This window comes from Gadus macrocephalus, chromosome 10, assembly GCF_031168955.1.
Source record: "Gadus macrocephalus chromosome 10, ASM3116895v1".
NCBI classification, from domain to species: domain Eukaryota; kingdom Metazoa; phylum Chordata; class Actinopteri; order Gadiformes; family Gadidae; genus Gadus; species Gadus macrocephalus.
In genome coordinates, this window is record NC_082391.1 from 11,448,386 (window position 1) to 11,463,286 (window position 14,901).

At 48.8% G+C, this 14,901-nt stretch overlaps 1 protein-coding gene across 1 annotated transcript; it reads right to left on the reverse strand.

Annotated features, from left to right (window-relative positions):
- Positions 1-2,186: 2,186 nt before the first annotated feature.
- Positions 2,187-12,731, reverse strand: fgf24 (fibroblast growth factor 24). Its single transcript, XM_060063518.1, has 5 exons — positions 11,789-12,731; positions 11,624-11,660; positions 6,469-6,646; positions 5,866-5,972; positions 2,187-4,022 (listed from the first exon to the last, which is right to left on the reverse strand). Exons 1-5 carry the CDS (start codon positions 11,818-11,820, stop codon positions 3,744-3,746), a joined length of 633 nt encoding a protein of 210 aa, XP_059919501.1. The 5' UTR covers positions 11,821-12,731; the 3' UTR covers positions 2,187-3,743.
- Between the last annotated feature and the right edge of the window lie 2,170 nt (positions 12,732-14,901).

Genomic DNA, 14,901 nt, shown 5'->3' on the forward strand with positions numbered 1-14,901 from the left:
TTCTTGTTTGTTTGACAACAAACCCAGAGAGCATGTTCCTCTGAGTCGCTTCGAGTTTGAACGGGTTCAAACCAAAAGAAAGTGGTTACATTGCTCTGAAAAGCATTTTGCGCGGATAAAAACAAGAAATGTTGATATTTCTGTTAATTTCAAGCGCCCAGGCTCATAGCTGCAGATCTACTCACGTTCATTCTCCCTACAGACGATGGGATTCACCACTTCATACGTTGTGTTCCGTATGTATGCTTTGGTTTCTGAGAGGTTGATGTAACTCTGCCCTGAATCCTTATACTACGATAAACATTAATACAGAGTAATGTATTTATATGAACACATATCCCAGCAGTCCTGGTCGGGTCCAGGGGAGAACATGAGAGATCAGGATGGATGAAGAATGAACCATGGGGCTAATGTAGCCACTAGCTTTAGCGCTAAGAGCCACAGAGCTCTAGTCAAACTCCTAAAGCCCAGGAGGGAGACGGGACTTATAGGGACTAGAACGACTTTGTAAGGGCTTACGGGAAAGGGGTGTGTGTCTGTGTGTGTGTGTGTGTGTGCATGTGTGTGAGTGCAGAGGTACCACTATGTGCGTTTGTGTGTGTCAGCGTAGGTTTGGCTGTGTGTGTCTCTGCATTTCTGTGTGTATGCATGTGTGTTTGTGTGAGGTTGTGTGCGTCTTCATGTGTGTGTGTTTGTGTATTTGTGTCTTCATGTCTGTATTGATGTGTTTTTGTGCTGATGTGTGTGTGTGTGTGTGTGTATTGATGTGTTTGTTTGTGTGTGTGTGTGTGTGTGTGTATTGATATGTGTGTGTGTGTGTGTGTGTGTGTGTGTGTGTGTGTGTGTGTGTGTGTGTGTGTGTGTGTCTGTATATGTGCGTGTGTGTGTGTCTGTATATGTGCGTGTGTGTGTGTTTGTATCGATGTGCATGTGCGTTTGTGTGTGTATTGATGTGTGTGTGTGTGTCTGAGAGGTGGTAAGGCGGCTGATAGCGGTGCGAGGAATTTAAACAAAAGCTTTTTCTCTCCTCAAAACGTCCATCTCTCAGTGTGACGGCTTCTGTAAACACCATTCCAGCGCTCGCATTATAACACACCGCCACATTCCTGCACACACAAACATCGGAAACATACGTGTGTGTGCTCAGAGCGCAGCGTCAGAACCTGTAAATGAAGGTGTGTGGGTTGATCAGGTCCACATTGAGGTAGATGCGTTCCATCCTGCGCCCAGAGCCCTGAAGTTCCTTGGTTTGAACCGTCAGGTTGAAGATGGTGTGTTTATGTGAGCTCCTGACCTTTTGAGATGATTCAGGATCTAATCCTGCTTCTCAGAGCTAGTGGCATAGATCACTGGGCGAGCTAATGCTAAGTCTGCGGCGGCTAGTGTCATACATCACAATGTTAACGCTAAGTCTGCGGCAGCTAGTGTCATACATCACAATGCTAACGCTAAGTCTGCGGCGGCTAGTGTCATACATCACAATGCTAACGCTAAGTCTGCGGCGGCTAGTGTCATACATCACAATGCTAACGCTAAGTCAGCGGCGGATAGTGTTATACATCACAGGGCTGAAGCTAACGCTAAGTCTGTGGCATGTAGTGTCATACAAAACGAATCTAATGCTAACGCTAGGTCTGTGGTGGCTAGTGTCGTACATCACGGAGCTAACGCTAAGTCTGTGGCGGCTAGTGTCACACATAACAGAGCCAAAGCTAACGTTAAGTCTGCAGCGGCTAGTGTCATCATAGATGACTGACCGAGCTAATGCTAAGTCTGCGGCGTCTAGTGTCATGCATCACAGAGCTACTGCTAACGCTAGTTCTGTGTCGGCTAGTGTCGTACATCATGGAGCTAACGGTAAGTCTGCGGCGGCTAGTGTCATAAATAACGCTAAGTCTGCTGAGGCTAGTGTCATACATCACGGAGCTAGCGCTAACGCTAGGTCTGCGGCGGCTAGCCGCCGCAGACCTAGCGTAGGTATAAATAGTGTGGAGGTGCGGCAGTCCTTTTGAGAGCGTCTGACCTTAAAAGCAGAGCTCACACGTCAGGTTTGTATATAAAATGCATACCTTGGCAGGAGGAGGGGAAGGGAATGTACCGGGTCTACCTGCGCTGAGCGAACATCCCAGATTCCAGCGAACCGTCCCCCCTTACCGCCGCCAGCACACCAGACACAAATAGCTCAGTTTTTAAATATAGTCCTCGTTTTATTAGCAGAGGCCAGATAGAACTCATCACATTGTATTTACAAAGAGAGGCAATAAATATCTTCATAATAGTCTTAAAATTACTTTGTTTACATTTGCTTAAAAAAAAGAAGGGTTGGTACATGAATCGGAGGGGTTAGGAGTCCAGAGGAAGAGGAGGAGGAGGAGGAGGGTGAGGAAGAGGACACAGCTTCCTAGGGTTCAACAGAGGCCTGTGAACTTTGACCTGTGGCTGTCTGAACTGCAACATGGGGGCTCTCTGTTTCCTGTAAGTCTCAGGTTCAAATCGTCTAATGAGAAGGGAGGACATGGAGATGATGATGATGATGATGATGATGATGATGTCGAAGATGATGATGATCATCATATAGATGACCTTGTGGACAGCAGAGATCAAAGTTCACCGATACATCTGTCCCGTCGTTTCACATTTCCTTCATTGGACGTGAATTTGATTTAATGTCAATCTGGTTTTGGTCGAGTTCTGTCTACACACAGAGAAAGATGATGAAGATGCGGACCGGGTTTGAAGAGGAGGAGGAGGAGGAGGTGGAAGAGGAGAAGGAGGAGGAGGAGGAGGAAGAAGAGGAGGAAGAAGAGGAGGAGAGGGGAAAGAGGAAAAGAGGGGGAGGAGAAGGAGAAGGAGGAGGAAGGGGAGAAGGTGAAGGTTGCGAGGAGGATCAGCTGAGGAGAAGGAGATGAGGAGGTGAGGATCAGGTGAGGAGGAGGAGGAGGAGGAGCAGGGATTAAATCGTGATGTGATGAGGTTTGAAGACAGCGGAGAATATGAATCAGATCAAACACAGCCCCCCCCCCCCCCCCCCCGCAGTGTTTAAACAAGAGAGCGGCGCACTCTGCGGACTAGTCAAAGCATGTCGCCCTCTCGTTCAGGGACGGCTCATCGCCGCGCATTCCACCCGGCTAGCCCGCGAGCACGGCCAAGCCAGCGGCGGGCGGGAGAGAGACTATGGAGCGAGGCGGAGAGAGAGAGAGAGAGAGAAAGAGAGAGAGAGAGAGAGAGAGAGAGAGAGAGCAGCGACTGTCAGGTGGGCCGGGTGTCACAGCCTCGTCTCCATGGCTCCTGATTCCACTGGAAAGTATGGAGTCTGCGTCGTCAGGGGCAACGCAAACAGAAAGCAACACGGTATTCCCATAAAGGCTCGTAGGGGGGGCTGCTCAGGGTGTGGGGTCCGCACTGATGTCAGTCGCTCTCTGTCCCGAAGCGAGCCCCCCTCCCCGCTCACGTCAGCTCCAGCATCAGCACCACCCCGACACCTCAACACCACCTCAACACCACCCGTCCCGCAGTCCACAATAAAAAAATAAAACATCTTTGATTTCTCCTCCGCCTCGTCTCCGCTCCTCTCCCGGTTCCTCGTTCTATCGCAGAACAAATAAAGTTCCTCAAACGTTTGTTTTGTGTTTTTGTGATTTTTCACCACGGGACAAAAAAAGTTTCGAGATTCTTTTTACAAAAATAATAAAACCAGAGCCGCGGTAGCATCCCCGCGGCGGCAGCGGCGGTAGGAGGCTCCGTCAGTTCCGCCGCGGGTGGAGCTTTAAGCGACGCACGCGGCGTGTTGCCTTGGTGACTGTGGTGAAGCGGAACTCCTCCAGGGGGTCCTCCTTGCCCTTGGGGTGACGCTTCATGAAGTGCACCTCCTGCTGCGTCTGCGCGGTGCGCGAGCCGTTCTTGGGCCGGCCCTTGCGGTTGAAGCCCAGGTAGCAGCCCTTGTACTTGGCCGACACCAGCGCTGTGTAGTTGTTCTCCAGGAACTCCTCCACGAACACACACTCCTGCTTACGTCCGTCTTGCTGCAGGCAGAGAGAGAGACAAAGAGAGAGAAAGAGAGAGAGAGACGCTGTTAGTGACCGCCTGGTTACTGACCGCCTGGTGACTGACCGCCTGGTTACTGACCACTTGGTTACTGACCGCCTGGTCACTGACCGCCTGGTCATTGACCGCCTGGTTACTGAACGCCTGGTCACTGACCGCCTAGTTACTGACCACCTGGTTACTGACCGCCTGGTTACTGACCGCTTGGTTACTGACCGCCTAGTTATTGACCGCCTGGTTACTGACCCCCTGGTTACTGACCGCCTGGTTACTGACCGCCTGGTTACTGACCGCCTGGTTCCTCCAGGGACCTCCTACTGAGGAACATGGACCTGGTTCTGTTAGAACCGCTCAGAGTACACCTCGGTACTGAACTACGGTTCTATAACAATGTACATGGGGGGAGGGAGCGACAGACAGACAGGAAGTTAGCCCAACGATGACGTCGCTGACAGCGCCTACAAGACAACTTGATGTAGGAAGCCTACGGGTAGACAGTTGACCTTCAGGTCTATAAAGTCTCCAGGTCTATGAGTTCCACCAGGCCTACGCAGTCTGTTAGTTCTACCACGTCTGCTAGGTCTGCTAACCCACGCCATACGGGACGGTTTCCATAGCGACGTGCAGGGGAGCGATGCTGTTGGTGTTAGGGCGGTCTGCATCATGCTCATGTCACACAGAAAGCGGTGTGATGGTGTCATGGCAACCAGTAGCGACACAATGACTGTGGCCCTCACACAAGTGTGAGGGCCATTGGGGAACAGGTTATGGAGCTGAGTGTGTTTCACCTGGAGAGACGTGGCCTAGCTGTCGGGAGAGGTGGCCTCACACTTTCTAACTCACACACACACACACACACACACACACACACACACACACACACACACACACACACACACACACACACACACACACACACACACACACACACACACACACACACACACACAGTTACACACACACAAACACACACACACACACACTTTTACATACACACACACACACACACACACACACACACACACACACACACACACACACACACACATAAACATGCTTACACACACACACAACCACACACAAACACACGCACAACCACACACACTGTTAGACAAACACACACAAACACACAAATATAAACATGCTTACGAACACATACACACTCGAAACACACACACGCATACATACACGCACACACGCCCAAGCACGCAGTGTCAGTGTGACAGTGTGAAAAACACACAGACACACATATATAAACATACACACACACACCTGTCCAGCACGTCCCCCATACTAAGATGGATATACAAAGGGAAGCGGTTGTCGCGGTAACCACGTGTATGATGTTATACCCCCGCTGATGACACTTAGGAGTAAACAAACAGACGAGGTCCTTAAGGAGCCGGTAGGGGTTAGTCAGTACTGAGACAGGTCATTAAGGAGCAGGTAGGGGTTAGACAGTACAGAGACAGGTCATTAAGGAGCAGGTAGGGGTTAGACAGTACAGAGACAGGTCATTAAGGAACAGGTGGGGGTTAGACAGTACAGAGGCATGTCATTAAGGAGCAGGTAGGGGTTAGACAGTACAGGGACAGGTCATTAAGGAGCAGGTAGGGGTTAGACAGTAGAGGCCGGTCATTAAGGAGCAGGTAGGGGTTAGACAGTACAGAGACAGGTCATTAAGGAGCAGGTAGGGGTTAGACAGTCCAGAGGCCGGTCATTAAGGAGCAGCTGGGGTTAGACAGTACAGAAGCAGGCCATTAAGGAGCAGGTAGGGGTTAGACAGTAGAGAGCAGGTAGGGGTTATAGACAGTCACTCACCCGGCCCACTATCTTCTTCTTGTCCGTCATACAGATGTAGTGCTCGCTCTCCTTGCCCTTGATTCGGATGTGGCTGCCGAAGGTCTCCGTCTCGACCACTAGGAGCGCTGGAGGGAGAACATCGCGTTAGAGGACAGTCACGGGTTTACAACAAAACCAACAAGTTGTGGCTCTACGGTTTGTAGGAACTCTTCACCCTCCGACCGACACAAACTCAGAAACCGTTTAGAAGACACAGAGACCGGACCCCTTCTGTGCTTTGATCAGCATCGTACACACCACGACCGGGATGAGTCGTGGTGTGTACACACACACACACACACACACACACACACACACACACACACACACCCTCCCAGCCAGTGAGGTGTGTTGGGGGTCTGTGTTGGGGGTCTGTGTTGGGGGTCTGTGTTGGGGTCTGTGTGTGGGGGTCTGTGTTGGGGGGTCTGTGCTGGGGGTTTGTGTTGGGGAGTCTGTGTTGGGAGGTCTGTGTTGGGGGGTCTGTGTTGGGGGGTCTGTGTTGGGGGTCTGTGTTGGGGGGTCTGTAATGAGGGGTCTGTGTTGCGGGGTCCCTGTTGGCGTTCCCTGTTGGGGGTCCCGTACCGAACTTGCCGCCGTCGTCTCCGTTGGCGTTGACCCTCTTGCCCATCACCTGGACGTGCTTCCCCGTGGTGCGGGAGTACAGCTGGTAGATCCGCACCTGCTTGCGGCTCAGGTCCTCTGGGTTCCGTGTGTGGTTCTCGATGTAGAACCGGAAGTCAGCCGAGGTCTGCTGGGACTCCTTAGGCGAGAGAGAGAGAGAGAGAGAGAGAGAGAGAGAGAGAGAGAGAGAGAGAGAGAGAGAGAGAGAGAGAGAGAGAGAGAGAGAGAGAGGGGGAGGTTTACATTCGGCCTTTAACTCAAACTTATTTCAGCATCTTCTTTAAGTTAGAATGTGCAACGTCAATCTCATCCGAGAGAGAGAGAGAGAGAGAGAGAGAGAGAGAGAGAGAGAGAGAGAGAGAGAGAGAGAGAGAGAGAGAGAGAGAGAGAGAGAGAGAGAGAGAGAGTGAGAGAGAGAGAGAGAGAGAGAGAGAGGAATAGAGAGTGAAAGAAAGAGAGTGAGAGATAGAGGGAGAGAGAGGGAGAGACAGTGATAGTGGGAAAGGAGAGGGTGAGGGTGAATGAGAGAGAGAAGGGAGGGAGGGAGAGAGGGAGGTGAAGAGATCTCCGAGGAACAGGTGTTGATAGAAATGCTTTATGGGCTCCAAGTCGTGGAGCTGGAGGGCGTGAGGCTGGACGATGTGGCCTGCGACCATCTGAGCTGATCTAGACCTGCAATATCTCGAACTATAGGCCTAGACCTGCAGCATCTAGACCTGTAGACTGTAGATCAGGGGTCTCAAACTCGCGGCCCGGGGGCCAATTGAGGCCCGCGGGATGATATTTTGTGGCTCCCTACTTGACATCAAAGTTTAGTGTTAGTGCGGCCCGCGCGTTGTTGTCGAACGCACATTTTGCTGAGTCGCTTGCCACACTTTTTTATCACTTGTGATAGGGTGACCAGCTGTCCCGGTTTTGCCAGGACAGTCCCAATTTTGAGTTGGGACTGAGTTGGGACTCTAGTTCTGAGTCCTGACAAAAGCCAAAGGACGCTAAAATGTCCCGGTTTTCCACAAACCACTATGAAATGTCCCCGGTTGTCAGCGATTACATAGCCAACGTGATCTAATTATAGCCCGATCATTAACTTAGATGGGTCAGTTGTGCTACTTTTTTTGGTGGAATACTGGATCTGGCCCAGCCTGACCCAGAGTCTACCTCTAGCGGCCCCCAGGTAAGTTTAGTTTGAGACCCCTGCTCTAGATGTACAGACCTAGGCCTGCAGTATCTAGATATGTAGACTCTAGGTCTATAGACCTACACCTGAAGGATCTATATCTTTAGACTGTAGATATATAGACCTAGACCTGCAGCATTTATATCCATATACTCTAGATATGTTTACTAAGACTTGAAGCATCTACATCTGTTGTATCCAGATCTATAGCATCTAGATCTATATACCTAGACCGGTAGAATCTAGATATCTAATACTTAGACTTGAACCATCAACATCTGCTGTACCTAGACCTGCTGCACCTAGAACTGTAGACTCTAGATATGTCACACTTAGACGTGTAGCATCTGGATCTATAGACCTAGACCTGTAGTACCTAGACCTGTTGCTCAACAAATATCTGCCCACAGGCGCTGAAGCGCACCATAAATTACATAACGGCTGTAGTAAAAAAACACACAAACACACAGACGCATAGACAGGCACGCACACTCATACAGAGACACACACACACACACACACACACACACACACACACACACACACACACACACACACACACACACACACACACACACACACACACACACACACACACACACACACACACACATGCACGCAGCCACACACACAGGAAAGTGTTGTGTTAAGATCCGCTGGCCAGAATTCTGAAGTTCACCTACAAAAGGGGGGTGTTTGTGTGTGCATGTGTGTGTGTCTGTGTAGGTGTACCTTCTTGAATGTGCAGACTGAGCGTGTGCAGACTGAGCATGCTCAGAGTGTGCATGCTCAGAGCATGCATGTGCAGACGGTTAGCCTTGCTAGCTATAGGTTAGCATTGCTAGCTAGAAGTTAGCATGGTTATGTAGGGTTAGCATGCAGGGCAGTGTCAGATGTGTTTAGCTCAGAGCAGCATCATGCAAACCCTTCAATGGGAAATCAACGCTGAGGGCAACGGATCCACCACTCATCGGAGACGCACGCTCTGAGCATGCTCAGTCTGCGCACGTATGTTCTGAGCATGCTCAGAGCGTGCTCACCTCTATCTAACCATGCTCACCTCTAGCTAATAATGCTAACTTCTAGCTAGCTATGCTCACCTCTTGCTAATAATGCTAACCTCTAGCTAGCCATGCTGACCTCTCACTAACCTTGCTACCATAAGCAAGCTAACTACACCTCAGAGGAGTAGGTTTGGATGAGCAGGTAGACTCATCCAAATGTCTGTAGCATGACGTCAGCACACAGTACTACAGAACACACAGTACACACTGGGGTACTACAGAGAAACACAGCACACACTGGGGTACTACAGTACTACAGAATACACAGTTGTAGACAGTACTTCTAACTGCGTATACCTAAACGTGGACACCACCGTCCAGACCAACTCCAGTCATACAGAACCTTCTGGGTTAGTAGACACCCATAATACTCGGCCCATCAGATAGGGAGCTGCCCATACTCCTTAATGCAGGAGGTATGATACATCGCATATCCCATGTCAAGATTAGAAAAGGAACCTCCCACTGAGTGCTCCAGAGGACTACAGATATAATGGAGGCCTGGTCCTAAAGAACTACAACCCCCAGTGATACCTCACTGAATGGATGCGCACTCTCAGAGGAGATGGGAGATGTAGTTTATATGAGTCGTCAAGCGGTCAGTAGTCCTAATATCCCCTGATAAACAAACACTCAAAAAACAAATAAACTAACACTAGGTAAACAAACAATAAGTAAACAAATAAACACATACTTAACAAACAGATTAGCAGACACTAAACAAACAAATAAACAAACACCAGGTAAACAAACAATATGTAAACCGATGAACGAACACACAACAAACAGATAAACAAACTCTACACCTCAGAGCCAAAGGACGATCAGACAACATTCAAACCCAGCAGAGCATGGTCGACACACACACAACACAAGACACAACAACACTGTGCAGAGCTCAGACGTAACAAAACCCAACACACTACAACACACTATAGCGCTACACATTGCAACGCAACGCAAAATTCCACAACACAACACAACAAACCACAACACACTACAACAAGCCACAACACGACAAACCCCAAGACACAAGGACACAATACACCACAACCCAACAAACCACAATACATAACAACAAAACATTCCCCAACACAGCAGAAAGCACTGCAACACAACACAACACAAAACAAAGCTCTGCAACAAAACACAACACAGCACAACACAAAGCACCGCAACACCACAACCTACCACACCACACCACAGCACACCACACCACACCACAACACAACACAACCTACCACACCACAAAACAACATAACACAACATAACAAAACACCAAACAACCCAAAGCACCACCACACAACACAACATCCACACCACAACCTAACAAAACACAACACAACCCAAAGCACCACCACACAACACAACGTACCACAACACAACACAACATAACAAAACACATCCCAACGCACCACCACACAACACAACGTACCACACCACAACACAACATAACAAAACAAAACACAACACAACCCTACGCACCAACACACAACACAACCTACCACCCCACAACACACAACAACACAACATAACAAAACACAACACAAACAACATAACAAAACACAACACAACCCAGAGCACCACAACACAACGCAACACAACATAACAAAACCCAAAGCACCACAACACAACCTACCACACTACAACACAACCACACACAACACAACCAGCTTTCTGGTGGATCAGGATGATCTGAGAAGCTCAAATGTTTCCCTCTTCCCTTTCGACCCACGGTCCGAAGATGAAGATAGATCTAGTTCTAAATTATCTAGATTACACTCAGATATATCTTGTTCTAGATTATCTAGATTACACCCAGATATATCTATTACTTGATGATCTAGATTATATTCAGATAGATCTAGTTCTAGATTGTCTTGATTATACGCAGATAGATCTAGTTCTAGATGATCTAGATTACCCTCAGATAAATCGAGTTCTAGTTCTTCATAGATCTAGATATAGACACACAGAAAAACAGATGCATGCACTGTGCATATATTACAAATGTTATTACACAAAGTGTGCAGATCGCTATGAGGTTATAATGCTAGATTGTTTGAATTCCATAACATTACATTTTACACAGTTCTAATTAGATTAGATACTAGATCGACGTAATTTTATAAAACAATAATATATTCTACACCTTCTGATTGAATTGCATTAGAGGCCCAGGTCGATATAATGGCCAATCACTGTAGGTATATATTATGTTATAGTGTATTATTGAATCAGATCCAATTAGATTTGATTATTTATACAATCATAAACCATGAATTATATATGAATATCGGAGTATTTCTGAGCCCCTGCGTTGATTCGACTTAACTCTTTTTTTAAGGCCCCCAAATCATCTGCGTTTAATTTCTCCGGATAAAGAACAATTAACACTCTAATAAACCAATTAAGGCTTGGAGCCTCGCTCTCCTCAGATCAGAGCCTGACTCGTATATTATACACAGAGAATATTTATCTCTTTACTGCAACACAAACTCATAATTTGCACAAATGTTCGCATTTTAGGGAGTATGCCAGTGTGTCTCTGGGACTAATTCATCTGCTGTTATAAACCGCTGGATTTACAGCGTGTCGTTAAACCGATCCGGGATCAATTATGGACTCAATAAAAAAACAACAACGCCGCTCCGAACCGTTCTGAACCAGGCGTGCACACTCTCTCACACACACACACACACACACACACACACACACACACACACACACACACACACACACACACACACACACACACACACACACACACACACACACACACACACACACACACACACACACACACACACACACGCGCGCGGCAGGTATGAGGTGTGTGTCTGTGTGTTGGGGACGGACGGACGGACGGACGTACCTGGAGTTGAAAATAGAGGACCAGCAAATGTAAACACCTGAGAGAAAAGAGGGAGAACGATGGGAGAGAGGGGGAGAGATGGGGGAGAGCGGGTCATTAAGAGAACTCTACCGGGATGACGACATACCACGTTTCAGCTTCTATGGGCGCGCGGGGAACACTTACAGGTACACGAGCCTGGACGGGATGACCGACATGGTGAGAGAGACACCTGAGAGACACCTGTCTCACAGATCACAGCCCGGGACGCGGACAGACCCGCTCCTCCAGGGCGGGCTCACACACACCGTTGAATTCCAGTGTAATGACAGATCAGCGCGGGGCGGCGGCGGTACGGGGCGCAACATCAGAAATTATCCCAAACACCCCCGGGGGGGGGGGGGGGGGCTGGAGCCCGATGTCCCGGGACGAGGCTGCCCGACGGGGGCGATCAGTCAGAACTCAAAGATTCTCAGCAAAAATTATAAATTTGCACCCAAAAAAACAAGTAAAAACAAGTACAATGGACACGTCAATCACGTGGAAAGGTGGATGCACGCGCCTGACCGCGAGAGGGACCACCGCGGACCTCTCCTCAGAGCCGCGCGTGCCTGCGGCGCATGACGACACCTGGCGACGGACGGCGCGATCTGTCAGAGCACTAGCGGCACCGGAGAGCAGCAGTGACCGGAGGAGGGTCAGAGGAGACTCTGAACCGGCAGCACTGGGTACCGGAGGGTCCGAGCAGACTCTGAACCGGCAGCAACGGGGACCGGAGGGTCCGAGCAGACTCTGAACCGGCAGCAACGGCGAACGGAGGGTCCGAACGAACTTAGAACCTGCAGCCGTCAATAAGCCTCAACCAAAGGGTTCAAAAGCAGAGGAAGGGTCCGGGACGTGGTGGCGGGAACGAAAGGTCTCGTGGTCTCAGTATCCAGGGAGCCGCGGGTCGCGTGGAGGCGCAGCAGAGGCGGCAGCTCGTGTCCCGGTGACGCAGAGCGGAGTGTGAGCGTGCGGCGGGAGGTGGGTCCCGCGAGGCTCCGGTGGGTGGAAACGAGTCGGGCGGTCCGCACCTGATAGGGCGACCCGCCCGCGAGCCGGTCGGACCCGCGGCGGCTCCGCGCGTGCACGCGCACCAGAAGCGAGGAGGAGGAGGAGGAGGAGGCGAGCGAGGCGATCTATTCATCGTGTTGTTTTTCGAAATTAATTTTACGGCCTGTCTGACTTAATATGAAATATGAACCTGTTGATGATAAAAGACACATACAAATGATTGTAGCGTTATGATGGGACATGTGATGTACATTAAATTATGAAATTATTATAATGACCCGTATTCGTGTTGTGTTATTAACTGTATTATTGTGATGGACTGTCACAGCATTCTGAATGTAAAATACGCCCCAGCATTTACCTTCAATAGGCACGTTAGCCATCAATATACTAACACACTATGATAGATTGATTATGATATCTACAGCCTACTACAGGGATTCTATCCTATAAAGGAGGTGCCTAAAAATACATCAACAATGGTTGAGGATGATTTTGTAAAGGTCTGAGCATCATAGGATGCTCAGACCTCCTTTACATAATCATCCTCAACCATTTTTGAGGTATTTTGAGGCACCATTGTCGGACCTTCAAGGAAAAGGACTGACGAGGTTCTATGTGGAAAGAGAAATGGGTCTTCTGTGTCATCCCTTTGAAGAACCGTTTTCGAATCCAGTTAACACCGTTAACTCTCTCTGTGCTGCGCGAAGGCGGCGGTGGTCTGCAGGTTGGACCGGATGGGATCGTCTCTCGTCACACTAATGATAAAGTTTGATTACGATATATATTTATAATGATCATGTACTATAAAGGACTGATCATCGTACTGATCACCGTACAACTCCCACTGTCTCGGGGTAGCGGGGGAGGTGACGGATGTTAAAATTGTCCGGGTTATGGGTGTAGATGAAGAAACAATTGGTGAGTGAAACAATAAAGGAATGACAACAGCAACGGATAAGGTTGAACATAGGTTTAATGGGGTGACTGATCACAAAACACAAAAGTAACATTCGACAAAACCAGCGGGCCTTGGGACTTGAGTGTTGCCAAAGAAAGGAACCAAACAAAACAAGCTAAGCTAACAGCTAACACAGCAGACCACACGTCCGCTAACCTAACTAAACTAAGCCAAAAGTACAGCGGGTATCAACACTCCTAGCCTAGTGTTACTAAACAAAGAAGAGCACTACGTGTAAATGTATTGAGGCCTCTGTCTTACCTGCCCCAAGGCCGCAAGGTAACCACAAAGACAAAAAAACATGGGGGAACCAACAAAGGGGGTCACAATTGGTGCAAGCAGGGGGAGTAAGGAAAACTAGGGGACTATATATGTATATCTCTTAGATATGTATATAATCAAATGCTCTAACCATGCCAAAGCAAAACTCAGTACGGTGGTTTGCTTGATGGACCTCATCGTCTTTCTCAGTGTTGCGGGTTTGTGGATTAGCATCCGGACGGTTTGATACGCGGCTCTGAAGGTCTGGAGGTCTGGCTCCCCCGCGCTCCACGTCTCTGTGAGGGGCCTTTACGGGCTCTTGAGGGCCCCTCAGGCCAGCCCTCGGGGCTCCGCCCCATCCATATTGTAAACGGGCGTCCCATAACTTCCATGTCCTGAGGGAGGAGTCCATGCAGACAACACCGTCCAGGTGAGGCCAGGTTTGGCTGGGTGAGGGTGATTAGAGAGATGATGATGATGAGGATGATGATGATGGTTACGAGGATGATGAGGATGATGATGAGGATGACGCTGAACGAGACGACTGCAGAGGGTCACTCGATATTGGTGACAGCCGTCAGCTGCGTGACATCACTCCTCCATTAGCCTACGGCACAAAGAAACATAAACAGACCTGAAAAAGATGAATAGTTTATCTTCTGCAGACCGGTTCGGGTTCGATATCTTCAGGATAGATTGGTAAATCGTTGTATATTAATAGACTTATTGTAAGATTTATGAGCGATGGTTCGGGTACCTTGTTGAGGACGAGTCTGAACGGATCAGATAGATTTTGCTCATTGCTTCATATCACCTAGATAAACACCATGAATGAAAGGCCAACACAAAGATGCAAAATAGAATAAAAAATAGAGCCTTATAAAATACGTCAAACCGGTATTTAATTTGATTATTATTTTTAATTAATGTAGCTGATTTATACTATTGTATGTCGTAATCCTCTGTTGATTGGCCAACTGTTGGTTAGGGAATGAATAGTAGAGTGTGGAGGGGCAGGGGGGAG